Raw genomic sequence first — 23,571 nt, forward strand, 5'->3', positions numbered from 1 at the left:
CCAAAGCGGCGCAGGCGACGGACTTGAGGACGCTTCCAAAGGTGTACTGATCGAAGGGCAGACCCTCGGACAGCATGGTCCTGAACACGGACCACGCCTGCCGGTGCGCCTGAGACAGGACATGGGCAACGATGAGGGAGTTCCACGAAGCGGTGTCTCGCAGTGGGATTTCATCGAACAACTTGCAGGCTTCGACGAGCCCACCGCTCTTGGAGTAGGAGGCGAGGACTTTATTCCAAGTGCAAGGGTCGAGGGCGTCCCCCGATTTCAGTAGCCAGGCGTGGGTCTTGGCTGCGGCGCGCAAGGCAGCGTCGAGGCGCCGAGACGAGTGCATGCCCCAACCGTTCGCAGAAATGCGTGCGACCAAACTGCAATGCGACGTGAACCATGACGCTTGCTTATACACGACCGTGCAATGCGATGCGCGTGCGTGTGACGGATGGCTCTTTACGACATTGCTGCCAAATAACCTGCTTCATAATTGTATGTAAGAATGACTCACAGAGTTGTCTTCATCATCAAACCGCATACATATCCCCAAATTATCTATCTATGATCACAGAAATATTTTGGTGTTTGGCAGGCACCGCCATCTTCATCTCTTTTGGAAGTTGAGCATCTTAATGGAGAATGCAAAGAGGAAAGCAAAGAGCAGAGGAAACGCCACCACCATCACAGCGACCACCCCCAAGAAGCTATGCTTGAACCCGAAGTAACTCCTCAAGAAATCCGACAAGACCTCGCCGGTGTCCTCGAGTCTCTCCTCTATATCACCGAACTGTGAGGTGACCAATCCATACAAGGTCCAAGCTACAGGACATGCCCAGTAGTACCATCTCCACCATATCGGGATTCTCTACAGAAGGAAGGAGTCGATTAAGTGGATGTCATCGAGTTAGGAAAGCACGTAAACAGAGTCTCCAACTCACAGGTCGTGGGACGATGAATCCGGAGAAGAGATTCCATAGTCCGTAGAAGGCAGCAGAGACGATGGCGGCGATGTTGTGGTTGGGAGTGATCCCCACCGTCATCATTCCGTAGAACGTGAAGTAGAGGAGGGTGAAGTACATGAAGAATATGTACCAGAAGAACTTAACAACAGTCCACTCGAAGGCAATCATGGCGTACACGATCACACCATATAGGATCGATTGGATCAGAACGTACGGTAGCTCGATCACCACCTGTGAATGGAACAACACCGTGTTAGTCGATGCATGCATGTCTACAAGGCTAGTCAATCCGATTCGGGAGAGGATTACTTGTCCAAACGCATACGGCAGAGCTGAGTACATTCCAGCTGCTCTCTCCCTGTAAAAGACCGTTCGTTCGACGGCCACCACCGGTTGAACGGAGGAGCAGTTCTGCACCCCGATGAAGATGACAGCGGCGTACATGGAACCCATAGCATTGAACAGATCTATTTTCTTCGATCTGCAGATTATTTCGTTCAGATGTAGCCAAAAGCTCAGGATTGTTAGGATTTGACGAAGGAGAAGCTTACGTTTTGGAGCCGAGGTCCCAAAATATGGTGCCAAACAGCAGAGCGATGATGGTTGTGAAGAAGAACCTCACGGCGGTATACGGAGGGTTCCTCCAGTATGACAAGTGCTGTTTCCACAGGCACGCCATGCATTGCACGGCCATTGGTTGAGAGTACTGCGTTGGGAAGTAGAGATCACTCGAACCCGGAGGAGGAATGCTCAGTTCCTGGATCAACCTCTTGTTTCTCCTGCATTGCAGAATGTGCACCGATGTAAGACATGGCGGTCTGCTACAAACAGAGAGGAGGAAACAGAGCACTCACTGGTAGAGCTCCGAGTTCTTGTATACTTGGCTGAAGTCGACACCCAGTATGCCTTCTTGCGCCTGTGTCGTCACTTCCAACATCCATGTCGCAGGGTTGTAACCATCCTTTATCTTGCTGACACCATTGATTCCCTGGAGGAAGGAGATCAAGAAAAACACAGTTGACTGTATTATCATCCTGCTGAATCATTACATACGATTCGATCTATTGTCGATCGTCTCACCTCAAAATAATCGATCAGATGGCAAGAATGGCGACCGAGGGGACCTGCGTATATCTCTTCTCCACCTCGCTTCAATAGGAAGAGCTGCAGACAAACCGGCACAAGTCACACCGCGGTGATTACTCTGCACTCGAAACGTGCAATTCGATTACCTCCTCGAGAGATCTCTCACCTCATCGAAAGCTTCGAATATGTCGATGCTGGGTTGGTGAATGGTGCACACCACCGTCCTCCCGGTGTCCACCGTGTTCCTCACGGTCCTCATGACGATGGCCGCAGCCCTTGCGTCGAGCCCAGAGGTGGGTTCATCCATGAATATGATGGATGGGTTGGCGACCAGCTCCACGGCGATGGTCAACCTCTTCCTTTGCTCGGTCGATAGCCCATCGACTCCGGGCAACCCAACCAGCGCATCCCTCAGTGGCGTCAGCTCCACAAGCTCCATGACCTCGTCGACGAACATCTGCAAGAAATGGCATGTAGTCAGTGAGCCTTTGCACGAAAGACAGGTGCGCGCATGGCGTATCTGTGCTCTTGGACGAACCTTCCTTGTTTCAGAATCGACCTCAGGAGGTAGCCGAAGCCAGGCGGAGTAGACGATGGACTCGTAAACCGTGACGTGAGGAGAGTGGATGTCATTCTGCTCGCAGTATCCTGATATGCGAGCAAAGGTCTCCTGCTTCTTAGGGTAGCCGGAGATGTTAATGTTTCCTTCGATGTATCCCCCGGTCTTTCTCCCAGCCAGCACATCCATCAGCGTCGTCTTCCCGGCTCCGCTTACGCCCATCAGCGCCGTGAGCACACCTGGCCTGAAAGATCCACTCACACCCTTGAGGAGCTCCAAGCGGTCTTCCGCCACACCTTGAGCTTTCATTTCCTGCATATGCCCATCACAATCCGTCAAAAAAGATGTTCCGGGAACATGAACTGCCGAGCAGGAACGAGAATGAGCACCTGAGGCATGTCGACAGAGTATCTTATATCATCGAAGGTGATGGAAAGCGGGGTGAAGGGGAGGACCATTCCCCTTCTGTTCTGATCGAAAGCTGCCTTCATGGAACCCAATGAGCTGTCCTTCCTCCTCATTCCATTCTCGCTACCCGCACGCCGAGATTTAGAGAGCATTGACTTGGCATGTCCACGGGACTTGCTCTTGGATGCAGAGTGATCTATAGATTTCCTTCCTCTGGATGATGACTCTAATCCTTCTCCGGTTAGATTGATGTGTTTTTCCTTCAAAGTCTCCTCAGAAATTGGCGGCTGAGATTTTCCAAAGGCTGCAAATTGAAGATAGCCGAATCAAATCCTGCTCCTGTTGCAGTATTGCAGAGATGAGGAACACTACTCACGATCGAGATAGCTGAGAGCCAGAGTGAACAGAGCATTGAACAGAAGTACGTAGCCAACCAAAGCCCCAAAGCCGATCCAATACCATCTTGCTTCCGGGAAGACTCCACGTGACTTCAACACTCGTACGCCCAGCGACTCGTTCGATCCTGGAGCAGTCTGTAGCAGAACTTAGATCGAGTTTTTTTGCATGAATTCAGCAGAAGAAGTGTGCTTACATGCTTCCAGTTGTTGCCCATGAATTCATTCACTGATATCGCGTTCTGTGCGTAGGTCAGTGGCGAGATCCAGTAGCCCCAAATCCACCATTTCTTCACTTGTTCTGCCACAAGCAGCAGCAGATCTCGGTGATGCCGTTTCTAAGCCACATTACATGTTGTAGAGACGGACAGAGAGAGAGAGAGAGAGGAATCATGGCTTACCTCGTGAAAGAATGAAGCCACCCAGCACGAGAAGAATGAGCAGCGAAAGCGACGCAAAGGTGTTTGCAACGATCATGTTCCTACCTAATGCCCCGATGGTTCGGAAGACGGCAGATGCCATCTGAGTTATCCCCAGAAGCAGCAGATATTGCTTGAACAGCCTGATGCGGAGACGATGTAAGGTTGGTTCACTCCGACAACAATGCAAGAGTTCCAGTTCTTACCTTCCGACATTTGGATCGAATCCGATGACATAATAGGTTGTGAAAACCCACACTGCAACTTCAACAAATGCGATGGGAATCTTGAGAATCCATGTCGGTATCGTGTATGACCATGCCGGATAGAAGAGGAGGTCTCTTTGCTTGAAGAAGACAGGAAGCTTCATGATGGTCATGGCGAGTTCAGAGAACCCATTGAACATGACCATGACCACCGAAAAGAACAGTGCCCCCAAATAGGTCAACCCATCGGTTTCCGTCTCCCGAGGCATCTTAGTACGCAGGAAGACGGTCATGGAAACGATTGCCATGATGGTAAGCTGTAAACAGAGGATCACAAGGCGGTATGAGACACTGTTCATCGCCATCGATGAAGGTAGAGGTTGCTTACTTGGGTCGCCTTGAAGATGTAGACGAACGAGTTCCTCTTCATCAGCAGCAGTTCTCTGTCGATGTTAGCCTTCAACACTTCCTTCTTGCTAACCCCATATCTTGTGGTCGTCAGAGCAGCAGGATGGCTCTTGGTCTTGTCGAAGGGGACAGAGAGTTCGTCCCCCAAGGCTCGACCGACATGGAAGGACTGGAATGCCTCTGCAAATTCTCTCACAGGCACGTATCTGTAAGGTTCGTCATGCCGAGCCCAGTACTGTTGCTGATCCTTCCTCGATGTCACCTGTGAACCCAACCAAATCAAGGCTCAGTGTCACACCAGAGAGATGGAAGAAAGATTCCAACGGTAGACCTACTTCTTGTAGGAAGTCCGCAACACCCTTCCGCTCGGGGCATCTGAAGCCCATGGATTCGAAGAACTCGAGCACATTGTCACGAGGACCTTGATACACGATGAGGCCATCAGAGAGAAGAATGATGTCGTCGAAAAGGTCGTATGTCTCCGGTGCGGGCTGCAGCAGGGAAATCATCGCAGTTCCACTAAGAATGTGAATGGTTTGCCGGAGCGAGTTCACTATCTGGAAAGTAGTCGAGCTATCCAGACCGGTTGATATCTCGTCCATGAACAGAGCTCTCGCTGGCCCAACAAGCATCTCACCTGCGTCGACCAAAATTGAAATCAGATGCTCGACAGGATAGATAAGGAGCATCCAATGGTGTACCTGTCGTGACACGCTTCCTCTGACCACCGGAGATTCCTCTCAGCATCTCATCTCCTACCATGGTGTCGGCGCAGACCTCCAGACCGAGGATCTGTCAGAGTGGTTTGAAGTGAATTAGTCTCTTGATCTGACTCGAGTTACGAACATCTTGACACATGATCGTGATGATACCTTCAGGATATACTCCGTGATCACATTGGCTTCTTGCCCTTTCATCGAAGACGCCTGCCAGCAAAACAAGAAGCTATCAGAACAGAGGTGGTTCTTGCACCGAGTTTCTAGCGGGAGAAGAGAGCCATGTAAAAGCTTTCACCTTCATGAACACGTCTATGTCCGGATCTGGCTTGATGTTTGCGGCCTTCTCTCTCCTGGCTAGCTCAGTCAACATCTCTGGGCATATTTGCATTCGTTCATATACTTCAAGATGCAGTGGTGGAACACAAGAAAAGCCTGCCAGGATCAAACAGGGGATCGATACTCACCGTAACGAGTGCCTACTCCTTGGCACCTGGCAGAGAAAGCTAGCGTCTCGCGGACTGTCATCTCCCCGATGTGAAGGTCATACTGGCTGATGTACGCAGCGGTTCTTTGAGGGACGAATTCACTCATGTCATGGCCATTGTAGGTCACTTTTCCGGTAACCTGCGGTCAGTCACAGCCCCACAAAGAAGATAATAACTTGTGTGTGATGGAACACGACATAGAAGCCACTTTTTTACCTTGAGATCAGAGCTGAGCTTTCCAGCCAAAGCCAACAACAGCGTGGTTTTTCCCGATCCCGGAGGACCTAAGAGCAAAGCCATCCTGAAGACGAAGTTTGGTTATACGGAGAACAGATGCAGTAATGGATGATAGATCACTGACGATCCGAAACCAGACATCTGGTGGTGCTGTAGAGCTCATACCTGCGAGGTTTGATGATTCCGCTGACATCATGAAGGATCGACAATGGTCTCTTTCTGCTTGGTAGTACTCGCAAGTAATTTCCAAAGGCCTTTTGTTCATCCCCACAAGGAATTGTAGCACCATGGTCAGTAAGAAATTATTAGCAGAGAGAGAGAGAGAGAGAGAGTAGCAATACCTCTAGCATGTTAAGGGTGGAATTGAAGATGGTAGGCAATCCTCTGTTACCCACATACGTCTCTGCTTCGATGCTGAGGTGCTCATATCGGACTTCTATGGTGGGCAGATCAATCCCGACTCTGCAATCACCAAAGGAAAGCAAGACAGAGTTAACAGAAGCAGAGCAGCGCAGTAGAAGAAGAAGAAGGGAATACTTGGTAGTCACAGTTTCCTTACCGGTCGACGCGATCCCTGAGCTTGAGCAAGAAGCGCTCGTTGTCCTCGTCGGCGACACGAACGAGGCGTTCGATAAGGGCTTTCTTCTCCCGGAAGCCAAGCCTCTCGATATTGACTTCCTGCAGCTCGCCACCATCCTCCGCCAGCGCCAGGATGCCCCGGCGGACGCGGTCGAAGGTGGGCAGCTTCTCGAGGGCGGCCCACTTGAGTGCCTCCTCGTCGTCCTCGTCCCGCGACGACCGCGAGAAGATGCTCTCGTCCCCTCTCCTCCATACCGAACTGTTCCTTCGCAGGCTCCCTATCCTGAGCACCTCGCTCGGCTCCATCTCCCCCAACCAAACTCCGGTCGAATGATCTCCCGCAAAAGAGTAGGAGAGAGACGGAAGAGAGATCTTATAGAGTGACACAGCCGTAGCGGTGCTTACTACTACTCTCCATGCTACAAACTGACATCCCAAGTAAAGGGACGAAGTTTCCAAGTGTGTGACCGGTCAGAGCTGACATCTTCCCTCTTCTTCTGCTCAGTTACCACAGATCAGCTCTGCCCGTGGAGACAACCAATGGAAGAAACAGAGGAGATAGACGGAAGGCTCTCGCTGCCATTCATGCTTTTTCAACGCCATCGCTCTCGATTCGCAGTCAAAAGGGAAGACGAGAGATAGCAATGGAGCTTCGGGCTCCATTGTGTTTTCATGCCACCAACCCCGAGAGCGTTCCACGGAGTCTATCGAGTGTGCAGTCTTCCATTGGACAGCGAGAAAGCAATCGCGCTTAGGAGTCGCCATCAGATGACTTTTATGCGCGATTTATAAAGCATATCAGGTACTCATCACCCGAACCATTCAACGGACGAGACGGTCTGCCGTTTGTCTATGTGTATGTATGTATATATGAATATGTCGTCTCATATTATAATAAAAATAAATAAATTATTATAATATATTTTATTTGACTTAATTATAATATTTTTTATCGAAGCTATTGAGATTCACAATAAGTAATATTATATTTTTGTTGAGATTATGATACCAAATTTATGTTATTTATAATGTTTTAGAGTAAATTTCATAGTATTTTTGTTAGGACGATTTTTGATCATATCGAGATCGGTCGATAAGAGGTATTTTCAATATTATTCAAAAGAAAAAGTATAAAAAAAATAATAATAATTAGTGTTGGTGTAAACAACTTCGAGCCGTGGCCTCGTGGCTGTCGTGGCTTAGTTCGGGTCCGGATGATAGGGGATCTCCTTGGAACGTTTCCCGAGAATGCTGAGGCGATCGATTGCGTGGGTCCGATCGGGACGGAGTAGTCGTTTCCACCGGGAGAGAGCCCCCGCCTGCGCCTTTGGTGGGCGACCTTCGCCTGCGCACCTGCATAAAGGTCGGGTCGGGGAGCTCGACTTGACCCCTACGCCGATCAAGTTAGTGGATAATCGCAGGGGGTTTCTTTAGCTAAGTTGTGTCTTCTTGTCTCTCTCCCCTTCTTTCGGAGCGCGAGGGTTTTTATAGTGAGAATTATCATTGTATAATGTGCATGCCTGTAGGGAGCAGGATCTTACTTCTGATAGCATCTGAATATTGTCGTTGGCGTGACGTGAGGGATCGAACCTGACCAGAGTGTTAATATGCCTCGGTAGGCGTTCCGGTCCGCGTTGACCGGATGCCTCATCAAGTTGACAGAGGCGTGATGCGTCACCTGGTGCAACTGTTGTCACATAAGTCTTATCGTAATTATTATCCTCATCAATTAGGAAATGCAATTTATTTGATACAACAGTGAATAGTTGGGATCATCTTATCTTGGCATTTGACTAAACACTCTTTTCATTTAGGTTACGACACCCATGACATGTGAATGGATTCAGTCCAAGCAAATGTTGCGTGACGAACTCATGGGATGCGTATGTATGATTTGTTTGATGTTATTTAGAGAGGAGGAGGAAGAAGAAGAAGAAGAAGAGCTACGGTGTCTCAAGAAATATATTATTGTGAATAGGCCATAAAGAGTTGCTCTTCCCTATGCATCGACAGTTGTTGTTTATCTTCTTCTTTGTTATTGCTCATAACAATGCCACTTATTTCTTTGGCTTAGCGGCAATTCTGACCGGATTCGATCCGTTTTGTCTTTGGACAATCAAATCGGATCTCTGCCGTACCTAAAAAAAAGGAGAATTATGATGAGTCAAATGTTGATCGTGTAGAAGAAGACAAAGAATCGAATCGATCATATCCCATCATTTTGATATTTTATATCGAGATCGTCTACACCGATTTGTTGGATCTCCAATAATATATGGATATGTCAGTTCGGATTTTGGATCCGAATCGAAACCTTTTTATTTTTAATTTTCTTAAACTAAATGATCTTTGATCATTTATTTTTATTTTTATTTTGAAGTTTTCTCGATTGATTAGGTTAATTGGTTCCCATTCCAAATCTAAAAATTGAATGATCAAGTTTTACTTTCGATTCGATTTGAAATCGTTAGATCGTTAATCGGATTCAACTCCGATTCAAATAAGATCATTAGGAACCAATAGTTAGTCTATCAAGTCTCTCTTACCTTCAAAGATACTTTTTGAAGTTTCAATGTTCTAAAAGGATAAAATCGTATGAATAATTCCTAACGAGCATACAAACTGCACTAACGGTCGTCCGATCAAATAGTTCATTTGTGTTAGAAGGAGGGTTTGAGGTCTGCACCTTGACCGAGTAAACAGTGTACCTCGGTTATAAACCCTTAACTCCCCTACGAGAGAGAGCACTGATAAGATAATTTAATTCCTGGAGTTTGAATATTTCAAAAAGGATAAAATTATGTAGGTACGTTCATTGTCAAAAAGTATATAATTTGATCAAATGATCCCTTATCAATATATATTTTTAATTATTTTATTATTTATAATAATGATATTTTGGGGAGGCAATCGTTTCAGCATATGAATCAGCGTCAAAGTTGTAATCTGAGACGCCGTCGGTCAGCAGCTACGCAAATGTCGCGGAATTGGATGACCTAAGACAGTAAAGAAAGCACTCTTTATTTGAAGGAGTCCAACCTCGACGGTCACACCATCTTTTTTTTATGGTTCGTCGGCGATAGACTTCGACGATGTGATGCCGAGAGAGGTGGCGGGCGTGATCGACTACAACGACGGCAGATGCTATCACTCACAACCCAACAATTCTTCCCGTCTCTTTCCCTCTCTGCATTTTTGTTAGTGGAGATGGAGACTACGTCTTGGTATTCTTACGATGGATGGGACCTACTTCTAGAACTATTTCTTGGTGGCCAATCGCCCCACCCTTCAATATTATTGATCTTTATTATTATTATTTTTTTGCTTGTGCGAAATGCTCATCTAGTGATGATGTGTCGATCATTTGATACTGAAACTATCAATTATATTATTTCAATCATATCGTCACTCCTCCTAAATTTTGATCTTTGATATTTTTTTGAAGTTGTATTAATCTATCTTTATCTCTATCTAGCATTCATTTAGTATCGATGTATCAATCACCTAACATTGATGTGTTAATCATACAATAGTGACATGTTGGTAGATTGACGCTGAGATATCGATCGCTTGACTTCAAAATATCAACAATATTACTTCACTCATGACAATATATTAGTGATCGTTTATATTAAAGCACATCACCACCCTGATTTTTATTTTTCTTAAGAGTTTTTCATATATATATATATATATATTTATTTATTTATGGAATCATTTGACTTAATTTGTTTATTTTTTTATTGAACCTGAGATTTGAGATAAAACTTATGTAAGACAACTTCTGATTATTAAAAATAGAATATTAAGAATTTTTTAGAATTATATATTAAAATTATTACTGACTTAGAGCATTAAATGAGTGTCACTATAAGTGTCTTCGTTATAAAGTTTACGATAATGACTTCCATTATAACGGATCTATCTTAAGGAAGTTAGCTCAATGAAGCTTCCACGTTATGATTCATCTTGGAGGTTTGAAAGAACAATCAAATCAAATTGATTCTTAAATGCAGAGTTTTGAAAAGAACAACCAAGTCAAATTGACTCACAATCAATGATCAAATTTAACACTATCATATATTAATTTCATTATAGTACAAGAAATTTGATACTTGAATGTTTAAACGCTACAAAAATACTACTAAAATGTCTCGTCAACTCTATGTTAATCGAGTGCGTCACATTGTTGCTACATTGATATTAATTGCAATGCTCAATATTTATGGGAACCCGTCGTGTCTTAGTAACGTCTATCACAAAACTATTTTCGTAAAAATAATTTTTCATTAAGTATCGATAATTATCATATTCATGTATAATAGAGTGAAATACATTAGCTTACGATACACCTCACTCATTTCGACTCCTTTAGTTAATATCATTTCTTATGATTCTAATTTCGAGCATTATGAAAATATTTATTGTGTATGTCCTCGACTTAGTTTTGTAAAATATTTTACTGAATCAACTTGCTTGTCCAATACCAATCTTACGATAAAATCATCACATTGACTCCACAATATATCAACTCATCGATCAATCATTCAACGATAGATGACTAAGAGAAGACCCAACAAACCAATCGATAATCGACAATGTCTGTTCAACGATGTCATGATACTTCTATTTCTTTCTATCTCTTCATTTTCTTTGATCCATTGATCGAAAATATGTCTTGTACATGTCAGTATGTCTCTTTGATGATGTGATATATAAATATCGAACGAGAGATTCCATTAATGACTTGCTCATATCGTATGTCTCTTTTGCAATATACCACATATCACTAAACAAATGCTTCCCTATCGATTATCACTACTTTCAAACTTGTGATAAGATAGTTATCGAAGAGTACGATACTCCTAACATTGAATAATATTTATTTTTATATATTTAAATTATTCTCATGAGATATATATAATCGAAAGGTTGATCGTCGATGAGAACGACGATCCATCCCGATTATGATGTGCGACATGTATCATTTTAAATGTTGTTTGATCTCTCGATGTGTCACCCAATATTCGATGAAAGATTGAGGTTGAGGTAGTCCAACTCGATCCCTGTTGTACCTAAGTAAATAATATTTAAAGTAAAAATTAAATATTGAGCATTTATCTCTGAATGATCCATTTTATCTTTTATTATAAAATATTTTATTATTATTATAGATATGAAATGTATTCGGAACTCTCATGATTGATGTGATGGGATGCAGTTCGAGTCCCATACAATTGTGTCGAAGGCACAATACAATGCCCAATAAATAATCTGACGCTCTCGGATCCACACGTCGATCCGATAAGACGTTCGAGTCCAACTGTCCGAGTATTGGATCCTCCCACGGATCAAACCCCTCATCAATCCGTTTCGAAAAGCCCATACGATATCAAGGCGATGCATCGCCATTGGTCGCCTCCATAAAAGTGATGGGGTCATATCATCGAATGGGTGCCGGCGGACGAGGACCGGATATGGCGGCGGTGCCGGTATCGCTGGACGCTCTCGCCTCCGGCGACTGTGCCAAGCTCGGTCCGTCCCTTCTCCTCCCCCTCGTTACCCTGTACGGACGCCGTTATGTTGTTTCTCGATTTGGTTTCTTGTCAGCCCTACTCCCTTTCTTGGTCTTCGTTCGTTCTTCCTTGCTTGCCTGCCGACGCCGCTGCCGCTTGGGAGAGATCTTTACGGGGGTTATCTGGTTCTGTTTTTCAAACTCCTGATCTGTCCTCTCCCCTGCTGCTTCTTTCGCACGCCTCGCTGGATCCGATCACCGAGTTCTGTTTGATCTTCGTCTCCTTTCATGATATTTCTTCTTGATTTGTCTAACTGGGGTTTCTTGTTACGAACCTGCATGCTGTTGATTAGGACATTTATCATTTGTCGAGAAGAGGGACTTCTCGATCCCGGGGCTTCGAACAATGTTGATTGTTCATCTCGCATATCTAATCGTTCGCTTTCTTGTTTGTCGTCCTTGACTTCCATAAACGTCCAACGAAAAAGGGGGCGAGGAAGTCTCATGCTTATCTTAATTGTGGCAACTGAATTAAGATTCGTGCTTCATCGTCGACGCCAATTCTATCCGATGCAGGCAGTGGGGTCTGTTTGATGAACCCAACCTGGAGAGACGAGCGGCATCCCTCCTTCATCCGTTTCATTGCTTCATTCCTAAGTGCAAACTCATACCGTCTTAATTTCCTACCGATATCCCCTGTAAACGCCTCACTTGTTTCCAGCTCTGTAGAATATGCATTTATCTGTCAATCTGATCATGGAGAGGCTGTAGGACTTCATATTCAACAATGGCGGATTGTCAGTAGCATTCATTTTCGAAACAACTTGGGATCCTGATAAGGCTTCCGTCGTCTTTTCCAGGTAAATTATAATTGCTTTTCATGTATTTGTAGAATAAGATGGTGGTGTTTAGGAGCTCCTTCCAATGCATTTATATGATGCTTTGTTTGGTGCACAGAGTTGAAAGGCTGAAGGCTCAATTCAGGCTTTTATATGTCGTCATTGGTGTCCCAACGAGAGAGCAAAATGATTCTTTTAATCATTTATACTTCAAGTAGGCAATTCGGTTCTTTTGCCCTCCTCAAGTTTATTCCTGAGTTGAGTTTACATGAATGGTTTTTCTATGTTGGCATCAAAGGTATGGCGTAGAACTTGGTAGACCGACCTTTGTGCCGGTTCGCGATCCAGAGATGGGGTTTGAGAAGATTGTGAAGATAGCACATGCTCGTGGAGGTAAAACACTAACCCTTGGTGATGAGCTGAAGCATTCCATTTTGAGTTGTGCATACTCTGTTATATGGTAAATCTTCTGCTTTAGTATGTAAACGACAAGACGCGGTTGGTACAATGAGGAGCGAGGTAAGTTGGTCGACATTCTTAATCTCGAGCATTCTGTCATTCTGATACCAGCATGCCTAATCAGTGTTATTTTGGTATGGAAGCGTGAGAGAGCTGTGCAAGGAATGGATATGTTCCTTAGAGTGGTCACCTCCATCCCTGGCATCGACGATCATGATGCAAATGCGGTAACCTCTTTATACCCTTAGCGAAGCAACAAATATGCTTTAACCATAAGCCTTGGGATTATGCTTGAGCTTATGTTGATATGGAAAGGAGTTTCATCGATAAGAATCTCATAATCCGTAGCACACAATCTTAAATACATGTAACACCAGTTACGATTATGTTGATTTTGATTTTTGAGTTACGGCAACTGTCCTCTAACGTAATTTTGCAGCACTGATTTTTAATGAAAATACATGTAACATCCTCATAAAATATCTCCACTGGTTTATTAATTTTGTGTAATCTCAGCTGTTGTTACTATGCTTCATTATGACATGATTATTATTTTTTACTTTGTGATGTTCTGCTTCGATTTCCATTTGATGACATTTTAGGATTCGATAAGGATCCTATTGACATATATATGAAACACTGTCACTCTTTGCCTTGTTCAGTGATGTTCTGCTTTGATTTCCATTTGATGACATTTTATGCTTTGATAAGTTTCCTATTGACATATATATATATATATGAAACACAGTCACTCTTTGCCTTGTTTGTTGATGTTCTGCTTTGATTTCCATTTGATGACATTTTAGGATTTGATGACATATATATGAAACACTGTCACTCTTTGCTTTGTTTAGTGACGTTCTGCTTTGATTTTCATTTGATGCTTTGATAAGTTTCCTATTGACATGTATGAAACACAGTCACTCTTTGGCTTGTTTAGCTCGTGCAATCTATCGGCTCTATCGAAGCAATATCCAAAGCATCCAAGAGCTTTATTTTGGAGACAACTGACCTTTCGGTCGAGAAAGCCCGAAGAATCGTTAGGTTTTTCAGAGATCCAAAGAACTATCTCAGTCCAAAACTCGACTAAGTTGCAAAGGTACGATTTCTAGCCTGGTAATATGATATGGTGTGTGTTTCTCAAGCTAATGTTTGCTGCTCTAGGTTTATTTAGGCTAATGATAATTTTGTGTGTCTGTGCATGATATTTATTATCAGGTAAATGATAGCCTAAATTACATCATATTTAAGGTTTCAGAAATTCCAGTCCTCAAAATTTTCTTGCTTGTATCCTCTTCTCCTTGCAGCTCATGTTCTCTTGGGACCAAAAAAAAATATCAAGAAACAAAACAAGTTGTAGATCAATACCGTAATGGAAATATTTTGAAAGACGTTACGAAAACTTTTGGTCTTCGTCCTTTTTTTATCCTTTTGGTATCAGATCGACTGACTAATCAAATTTAGTGTCATTAGTGTTGGGAGTAGGAAATGTGGAGTGTTGGTTGCTTTGGAAGAAAATTCTCAGGACTCGAAAAGTAATCTAGTGCAGAATGCACGTGTAGATGCGTTTGTGATGATGCAGTGGAATTGCAGGACTTCTTCGTAGGCCACGCATGCACTATCATGTTGGGATGGCGAAGACCTCGACGGCCCACCAAACGTGCAACCATGACGACTTCGCTGGCGATAGGCAAAAGTGCAGTCGTACCCATTAACACATTACAGGCAGCCGTCTGTCTGTGATGCAAAAAGTAAATATGACTGGCTTTAAGGCGCCACTTGTATGCATGCATCATTAAGACGAAGAGGTAATATATATAGTCTGTATGTATCATCATCCATCGGCCACCATTTAAAAAAAAAGAAAGAAAGAGAAGGCTCACGCGCCCGTGCCATAAATTTGCCCGACACCACCACAAGCCCAGATTGCAGCCGAAAAAAGATGTGGCGTACGGTAGCCAACGCGACATCCCCGCGCACGTGAGGTCCCCGGTCCCCGCGTGCGCATGTGAACCGTCCGTCCACCTGTCACGGCGCTGCACCACGTGAATGTACCCGCGCACCGCTCCGTCGGGCTCCCCGTTCACGTTTCTTTCTCTCTTTTATGGTGAAATAACGCAGAAGATGCTCTCCTGGTCTGTCTGTCTGTCTGCAACATCACACATTTCATCGAAGATCGAAAAGAAACGAGGAAGCAAGAAATCGAAGAGAACCTGTTGCGCCCGTGAGGTGAAACACTTGGAAAGAGCAGAAGAAGAAGAAGAAGAAGAAGAAGACTTGAGAATTGATAGATAGATAGATAGATAAATATCATTGGATTATATCTACATCCCAACAAACTATACTCTGCTGCAGCTGCTGCCGCTGCCAGTATCGTTGATCCTGTCACTACTCCCCATGTGACTCCTCATCACGCTATGTTGGTGAAGGTGGTCGTCGCCGTCGACGACGTTGTTACTGCCACTGGTGATGCTGCTGCTGTGATCTTGAAGGACTAGGGTCTGGTGATCGCGCGGCGGGGATGCGTCGTCGGCGTCGTCGGCTCGCCAGGCGGATGCGGAGATGAGTGGACGGCTGTGCCAGCCGAGCGTCAAACAGCCGGCCACCTCCTCCACGCAGTAGCCCTCCCCGGAGAAGAGCGTCAGCAACATGCTCGCTTGCTTGAACGCGTTGGAACCGAGGTGGACGGCCCTCAGACCCGCCCGGCCCAGCCGATCTCTCCACCGAGCCAGAGGCTCGTGCCGCTCCACCCGGGCCGCCCCCTCGCAGCACACGATGTTGCACATTTCCCGCTGCAGGTACGCCTCCGCCACCGCAGCAACCACCGTCTGCTGCTGACCACCGCGATGTGATCCGCCCACTCTTCCGCCCTCCAACGAGTCGAACATGGTCGAGTAATAGAAGAGCGCCTCGGTGAACCGGTCCAAGAACGACGGCTTGTTGTGGTCGGCCTCCTGCTCCACCACCGTCACGATCTTGGGCTTCAGCCCCACGATCCACTCCAGCACCGTGTCGATTGGCTCCGCGGCCGCTGCGTCGCCTCCCTCGGGGGAGGCACGATCCCCGAGGAGGCGGTGGAGTTGCAGCACCGTGTTCACCGCGACGGCCTCGCCCGGGGCTACCTGGAACATCCACGGCCGGACGTGCTCCAGCCGGGTGGCGGCGACCCCGCGGAAGGCGAACCTGACTTGGACCGAACGGGCGAGCTCGGCGAGGCGGAGGCCGACCTCGCGGAGGGCGTCGCGCCCGTCGGGCGAGGGGGCGCCGATCCCGGTGAGGCGGAGAAGAGGGGGCCCGCCGGGGCGGAGAGCCAGGGCCTGGATTAGCGCCGGCCACTGGAGGCCGTGCATCAGGTTGAAGTCGACCACGTGGACCCGATCGTGCCCTTGGAAGGCTTCCAGGATGGCCTGGTTCGCCGTGAAATGGGCGAACTTGATGTAAGGGCAGGCCTCGTAGAAATGGTGGTAGAGGATCTCCAGATTAGCCGCCGATCCACCGCCACCGGTGGCAGACGGAGGCGGAGGGTAGAGCCGCCGGCAGAGGGCATCGACGAAGTAGCCGGCGACCTTGCCGATGCCGAAGCCGGTGTTGACGCGGGCGAGAGCCAGCCGCGTCTGGTCGAGGAGGCTCCCGGCCATTTCGGAGTCGCCGCGTTGGACGGAGTCGGCGCAGCTGACGAGTAGGTGCACGAGACGGATGGCCGCGTCCTCCTCTTCGTCCATGCTCTGGAGTGAGACCGCCGGAACGTTCCGATGCTGGTGGTGGTTCTCTAGACGGTGAAGCGATGGACGTTGTTGCGTCGGATCCGCCCACGTGTTGGCGGCGGCGGTGCTCAGTGGATGCCGCAGCAAATGCGGGTCGGGGGCGAGCTCGGAGAGCATGGAGTCGACCCAGGCGGTGAGGTCGGAGGGGTTGTAGTGGATCGCCTCCGCCGAGGACGCGACGCACTGGTCGCCTACCATGGTGGACTCGAGCTGCTCCAGGCCAATGGCGACGTGGCGGAGATCCGTCGAACGGACGCGGTAGCCGGCGCCATGGAGGAGGCTGTCGATCTCACCGCGGGAGGAGCCCCGGTCGGAGGCTGAGGCTATTATCCACCGGTCGTCTCCGACCGAATCGTACGGATCGGTTCCCATATCCGACCGGAAGGAGGAGGACATCGGGGAAGATTTCTGATGCTTCTCTCTCCTCTTTCTCCACGGGAGGCTGATTTCTGTTTCCCTCACCCCCCCGCCTCTTTGTTTAGGTTAGGTTGAGGGGAAGGGGAAGGAGGGGGGGGAACGAGGGATCGTGACGTCAGCTTGGGGACAAGAACACGTGGGCTCGGAGGTGCATGAACACGTAGGTTAAGAACCAGCTTTCATCTGGTTTGTCCGGGCGGACGGCTCCCTCCTCAGCGGCTCTTTGTTTCCTCTATCGCTTGCCGCTCCTCTGTTTCCTGTTCGTTCGGCTCAGAGTAACTCCCATCCTCTGAACAAGAGACCAGAGGCCGCCAGCTCTAGTGAATCAAAGGAGTCGGGAGGGGGGGGACCTTCAGTCTTGCGTGGCCTCGGAAACCCGTTCGAAGAAGAAGAATCATGGGGTGTTCCGACATGAAGCCCACGCCACCGAAACGGCGGTGGAACCGAGCCACCTGTGTTCATGCAACCGACTCCACTTTTGTGAACGGTGAAGACGGAGGGAGGGACCCATGCGAATCAGTCGGGAGGAGTGGGTGGTCCATGTCAGGAAAGCCCTCCCTCTGTCCAAAAACAATCTGCTCCCACCGTTTACGTGAGCCTCCGGAGACCAACCATGTCACGGGGCCATCTTATTCACGACGCATTGGACCGCAGACAACGGGTAGGTGAGCTTGGTGCTGCAGCAGCAGCAAATGGGGGTGGGACGACGACCGTTCAGTGGGCCGGCCAAGCGTCGCTTTCCGCTGCCGGATCGTGCACCGGGTCTGTGGACCCAGCGAATGGGTCGTCCCGTCGACCCAGGCCGAATTTGACAGAGCAAAGCAAGTCACGCAACCACCCCGGTAATTTAGCTTCCTCAAACTGGCTTTCGGTAACACCCCAACCCACCCCCCCCACCCCCTCTCCCCAGTTGCAATGGTTGACGTCCGCAAGACGAACGTTGATCACGGAAGGAGGGAGGATCTCATTCTCAAAAATCCCAAGCATTATTACTTCACTTCTCTCCGCAAGGACATACATATAAATGACATGCCTCTGGGCACATTGCCGTGTCCTGCTTCAGGACAGAAATCCATATCAATGCTAAATTCCAACAAAACCTGAGGGGTTCATCCTTGAGAGAGAGATCCTCGTCGTCTCTGATATCCTTTTTCTGTGAATCACTCTCTCTCTCTCTCTCTCTCTCTCTGCCAACAAAGAATCAGTTATGAGTCAATCTTAGGCTTAAGTCATCATTCGATTAGATTTATTGTTCATGCTTGGAGCAAAATTTATAAATCATTTCACTCCAACACATGTATAAAATAAAACTAGGGTTCATTCGATATTGCAACTATTTGGAAGGAAAAAAAAAAGAAAAAGTCAGAATCAAATACCATCGAACAAACTCTATCATGAGGGTGTTCCTGTTGCCAAAAAAACCAAGTTAAAGCAGACCAACAAGTCAATGGCCTTTTCACACCAACAAGTCGTGGTAGCCTTGTACCAACAACATATAGTCAGTCCTGCATGGAAGACTCACCAGTAAAGTCTTCCGCCGCCTCCCAAGAAATTAGGATAAGCCAACACACTCGGAATAATATTTCATAGGCTGAAAGCCATTTGTTGTCTAAAATTTCAGGTCCAGAGATGGCACACCAAGGATCATTTTTTTGCGTGAGGTTGGGCAATGACTTTACTGAGCACGTAACAATCGGGTGGACTGATGTTCATATAATAATTCCGTATGGTGTCTGTGATTTCAAATCCAAACTTTTTATAGAAGGCAATTGCATCGTCATTGTTTGTCTGCACATGCAAGTAGATCTCCCAAATATTCTGCTTGTGTGACAAGTCCAGTACATGATTCAACAACTTTGTACCTGGTAAGATGAACAAGGAGTCTCATAAGATGGTCAAATTTCTAAAGCTGATAATTTTTGTAATATAACTTCGAACAAGCGATTACATTTGTAAAACATAAAAACCCAAACACCATCTGAGATGAAATGCAAAAAAAGCACTCAAACCAGAAGGTTTATATACAATAAGAACATGTTTACCATGGAAAACAATCGAGCTGAGAAAGCCAGCCCCAGAGATTAACCAATTTATCAAGTAAAAATCGTTCTGCAGATGTCTGGTACTAGAAAACAATGACTTGCATATTAAAATAAGTTATGAAAAGTTTCGAGACTGCCAAACAACCGCATAAGCTTATACTAAAAAATTTTACATAGTTTGACTAGCAATGTATGACGGGCATTAAGCTTATACTAAAAAATTTTACAAAGCTTTTCTAGATCTCCACGAGACACTAATGTTTAATAAGAAACTCACCATGAAATGTGGAAGGCTGACTCAACATCACAATGTATGCCAAGCAATAATGTCCAGTTAGTTTAAACATGTGAACCATGTCACCACATGTAAAGGATATCCATAGTGCATGAGACTCTCATCCAATGCACGATCTAAAGAGCATCATTGTATGGAATAGATTAGATGGTGTTTTGTCACCCCGGTAGCAAAGTGGAAATCTAACCATTGTACAAAATCTCGCCCTTAACTGTGTTGCTACTTGTGTAATCAGATATTCATTAAGGATAAAGCACTCTGCTTCTTACAGAAAGGGATGGAGGAAAGTGCTACCATACATCAAGGAAGAGAAAATAATGACTACTTGCATTAAACATATGTTAAAGAAAATGATGTCTCAAGAAAAAAAAAATACTACTACAAGGAAAAGAGTATATAATCCTAATCAGATACTTCAATGCATAAAAAAAGATGATTTATGCAATGAGAATTTGACCTTCTTAAGATCTTTCATTAAATTTCTTGAAGGCAATTTATATCACACATCTAATCTCACTTGAAATGTAGTCCGCATATTAAGTAGTGATGATCGATAAGACTGTAGCCGGTTACCAATCAGTTAGGGCTGAGAAGTACCTTCACAAGCTGTAAATTGGCAAACATGAGTGAGTGGTTAGAATCCCTGATAAAGTCCTATTTACAGTCTTGTTTCTTGTGTTGAACATCAGGATAAGGTGGCAGTGATCAACAGGAAGGGAGACTGGAGCTAAGCTGGTGGTTGGGGGAAGGATGAATGTAGGTTAGACGGTTTTAGACAACATTTTAAATACCAGTACCAAGTACTTGCTGTGGGCCAGCATAGTACAGTATTTCATGTTGCAGGAAGTATTGTTGACGGTAGCAAGATGGATGAGGATGGCGGTCAGATGGTACATCCCATCTTTCTACCATTCCTTTACTCCTCTATCTCCCAATGCTCTCTGGTCATTGTCGGCTTGTGCCCTGCATCTGTTTGATCAAAAGTATGAAAGGTATGAAAAGACAGGAGGGAAGGAGACATGTTTGATGGTAGAGGATGCAACAGGACAATTAGTTGTTGGGGCCACAGCAAAGTGGAGAAAAGGACCAATTCAAGTGACCTTTAAATACACACAAGTAGACAAATAGAAGACTTTGCATATGCACATCTTCAAAGATAGTTTTCAAATAAAATGAAGTCATCCAGCAGATTATCCTTCATCCTCAAAGCAATAACATGAATTACATGTGAATTTTCTGGAATTTGTTTCAGAAAAACACAAAGGGCTGTTATTTTTCACTAAGTTTTTATGTCTCATATGTTATAAAAACAAAATATGTAACCTGGGAACGAAAGAAAAAACTTGTTAAAAAGATAAAGTGAGATGTCCACAGCATGAACTACAAGGAAAAGTTGCATAACGAAAAAAAGAAATCTATAGATATATAAACTGGATCATAAAACATAAACTATAGAGTCTTACCAACTCCAAGCCCACGGTATGGTGCCAAAACACCTAGGGTCATAATATAAACACAGATGGCCCCTCCTTCCTTCTTCTCAAGCCGACATGCAATTGAACCAACACATATGTCACTGAAATAAGCTACAGACGTATGGAAATGTTAGCAAAAAAGTTCTGTAAATTTGTGAACAGAAAATAGGATACAATTAGAAGTCCAGAAGCTCCTTCAGAATATCTTTGCTTAGTCACTCTATCAAGAATCAAATGGTACCATATAATTGTGATTCTTCCATATTTCATGCAACTATGGACAACGTCTTTCTTCAGAAAAATTAGTACCAAATAATTTTTTATTTCATGGAGCAGGTTAGTGGAGTTAAAATCTTCCATAAAATAGGAAGTAGGTTCTATATGCTCATCTATGCCATAATTAAAGACTTTGCATCACCTATTTCAACAAATGAAGCTTATTCACATCATTATCTAACTCAATATAATTAGTGATATACCAAATGATGTCAATCCACTGCCAAAATCCATGTGTCATGATAGTCACTTGGGCATGGCAACCTAGTCCATATCAACATTTTCAAGGAGTACAGGTTTCTTAAATACAAAGTGCTCCATTGATGCAACAACCTAACACCAACATCATTCAAGAATTCAAGGGCTATCTTACCCTTTCTCACTGTTTTAACCAAGACTGACTTGGTTTTTCTCTATTTCTTCCTTTCTGAAATTTGAGGTGTTACAATCTACTCCACTTAGGGTATAACATTCTCGGCAAGACCCAGCATACCCAGAATCAAACTCTAGTATTGTGCATGTGAGGCATAGTTCAATGATGACTCCACATCGTGACGTATCTTTTGGCTCATCCACCATGGATGGTCATTTCCTACTCGAACCTCTCACTATACCCCAATTAGCACCGATACCATTTGTCACAACCCAACCTAATGAGATGATCAATCTATTAACTTCGTTGAGCCTAAAATGATTCAAAATACTTAAGCCCGATTAACAATAGCACACGATCAAACCTTGTCATTCAATCTGAGTCTTGGTCTACTTCCGATATAATACTAAATTGGGGTGTTATAGAGATAACTCAATTCACCTCATTGATGCAATTATAGGTTTCCTCGGACATGCCCAAATCACCTTAATCAATTTTTTTGTTAATTTACTTCTAAACGGTACCACACCTAGCTTTTTAAGAATGTAATCATTTCACATTTTATGTTATACATCTAGCTCAAATTTCTACAGATCTCTAAGGAATTTATATAAGATATAAGTCAATAAACGTCATACACATGATTTTCTTCTTCTTTTTTCATATTTCCATTAATGTTTTTTAAATATATAAGCATCTTTAGGGACCAATTTATGCTCACAAAACCAAATTAATCTTCAAAAAACAACTATTTGATATCTTAATCCTTTTTCCAAAAAACACCTCATATGTTTCATAATTCGACATACAAGCAAATTTATGATAGATAATATATCATGAAATTTATATACTGGTGGAACATGGGCCGTTGCTTGACGGTTGAAATGCACAGAACCAGGTAGATAGCATGGGCAGACATGCTTGTAGTGACCAAAAACAAGGGAAACAAATAACTAATTAAAATAAAAAAGGAGCTTACAACATGTTAACTTTTCAAATATCCTTTTCTTCACAGTCTGGGACCTTGTCTTGACCACCCTACAGCAACACCCTACGGTATGAAGAGCTTTTGATATAAGAAAGATGCCAGCACAAAAATTTTTGAATGAAATTTGCCTTTGTTATATATTGCTGATTAGTGTATTGACCATACAATCAAAGTTTGAAAATCCTAAACAGTTTAATTCTTCAATCAGGATATCATGTTAAAAACTATAATTAATTACCCCACTTTCTTATCTCATCTACCATGTTTTTCAGCATAAACAAACAAGTCCCACAAGCATTTTCTTTTTCAAGCTCAGAAAAAGAATGCTCGACTAAATCACCAAAGTAACTCCACCTTCCTGACTCATCATACCTTCCAAATTTAGCAGCAAGCCCCCATGCACATAACATGTCAACATAAGCCCTACACTAGCATTATGCCGTTTTAGCATGCTCTTGTGCTGATTGACTATAGCGAAACGTAATTACTTTCAAGATAATTTACAAAAATTAATTTGGCTTGTTGTTTTTATATCACTAGCCTCTCACTTTAGCCCGCGCACATGTCTTTCTCTTCGTTTTCAGTCATGCCAAAATTATAACCATCCTTTTTACAAGGTATATTTTCCCCAGCAACCTTCTTACAGTCTCCCTTATACAATGTATATGTTTTCA

General features: G+C 44.7%; 4 protein-coding genes across 8 annotated transcripts in view; 1 reads left to right on the forward strand and 3 right to left on the reverse strand.

Annotated features, from left to right (window-relative positions):
• Window positions 1–455: 455 nt before the first annotated feature.
• LOC135641106 (ABC transporter G family member 36-like) lies at window positions 456–7,192 on the reverse strand. The gene is made up of 23 exons (XM_065156155.1): window positions 6,435–7,192; window positions 6,217–6,337; window positions 6,041–6,129; window positions 5,855–5,939; window positions 5,618–5,777; window positions 5,449–5,525; window positions 5,307–5,360; window positions 5,136–5,226; window positions 4,770–5,071; window positions 4,415–4,696; window positions 4,027–4,343; window positions 3,803–3,963; window positions 3,599–3,702; window positions 3,383–3,539; window positions 2,988–3,310; window positions 2,578–2,910; window positions 2,206–2,496; window positions 2,034–2,117; window positions 1,808–1,941; window positions 1,505–1,732; window positions 1,263–1,434; window positions 930–1,184; window positions 456–856 (listed from the first exon to the last, which is right to left on the reverse strand). Exons 1-23 carry the CDS (start codon window positions 6,758–6,760, stop codon window positions 596–598), a joined length of 4,407 nt encoding a protein of 1,468 aa, XP_065012227.1. The 5' UTR covers window positions 6,761–7,192; the 3' UTR covers window positions 456–595.
• Window positions 7,193–11,801: 4,609 nt separating this feature from the next.
• LOC135640803 (protein PARTING DANCERS homolog) lies at window positions 11,802–15,104 on the forward strand. 4 transcript variants are annotated; one of them, XM_065155552.1, is made up of 9 exons: window positions 11,802–11,989; window positions 12,546–12,667; window positions 12,741–12,829; window positions 12,927–13,022; window positions 13,107–13,201; window positions 13,287–13,327; window positions 13,411–13,494; window positions 14,188–14,366; window positions 14,575–14,826. In XM_065155552.1, the coding sequence occupies exons 1-9, from the start codon at window positions 11,887–11,889 to the stop codon at window positions 14,729–14,731; spliced, it is 966 nt and encodes a 321-aa protein (XP_065011624.1). In that variant the 5' UTR covers window positions 11,802–11,886; the 3' UTR covers window positions 14,732–14,826. The 4 variants fall into 4 exon arrangements, with proteins under 4 accessions (XP_065011624.1, XP_065011625.1, XP_065011627.1 ...); XM_065155553.1 differs by lacking the exon at window positions 14,575–14,826 and adding an exon at window positions 14,861–15,104 and having other exon boundaries at window positions 11,804–11,989; XM_065155555.1 differs by having other exon boundaries at window positions 11,805–11,989; window positions 14,208–14,366; window positions 14,575–14,669.
• Window positions 15,105–15,544: 440 nt separating this feature from the next.
• Window positions 15,545–18,048, reverse strand: LOC135640801 (protein SLENDER RICE1-LIKE 1-like). The gene has a single exon (XM_065155551.1). The coding sequence runs from the start codon at window positions 17,425–17,427 to the stop codon at window positions 15,607–15,609; it is 1,821 nt and encodes a 606-aa protein (XP_065011623.1). The 5' UTR covers window positions 17,428–18,048; the 3' UTR covers window positions 15,545–15,606.
• Window positions 18,049–18,826: 778 nt separating this feature from the next.
• Window positions 18,827–23,571, reverse strand: part of LOC135640804 (uncharacterized) — a 5,835-nt gene continuing 1,090 nt past the window's right edge. The window contains exons 2-4 of one of the 2 annotated variants that reach the window (XM_065155556.1): window positions 22,889–22,960; window positions 21,249–21,371; window positions 18,827–19,310 (exon numbers count right to left, since the gene is read on the reverse strand). In XM_065155556.1, the coding sequence (XP_065011628.1) occupies window positions 19,093–19,310; window positions 21,249–21,371; window positions 22,889–22,960 (413 nt within the window). In that variant the 3' untranslated portion in view covers window positions 18,827–19,092. The remainder of the gene's footprint in view (window positions 19,311–21,248; window positions 21,372–22,888; window positions 22,961–23,571) is intronic. The other variant, XM_065155557.1, reaches the window with a different exon arrangement.

Source organism: Musa acuminata, chromosome BXJ3-6 (genome assembly GCF_036884655.1).
Source record: "Musa acuminata AAA Group cultivar baxijiao chromosome BXJ3-6, Cavendish_Baxijiao_AAA, whole genome shotgun sequence".
NCBI classification, from domain to species: Eukaryota; Viridiplantae; Streptophyta; class Magnoliopsida; order Zingiberales; family Musaceae; genus Musa; species Musa acuminata.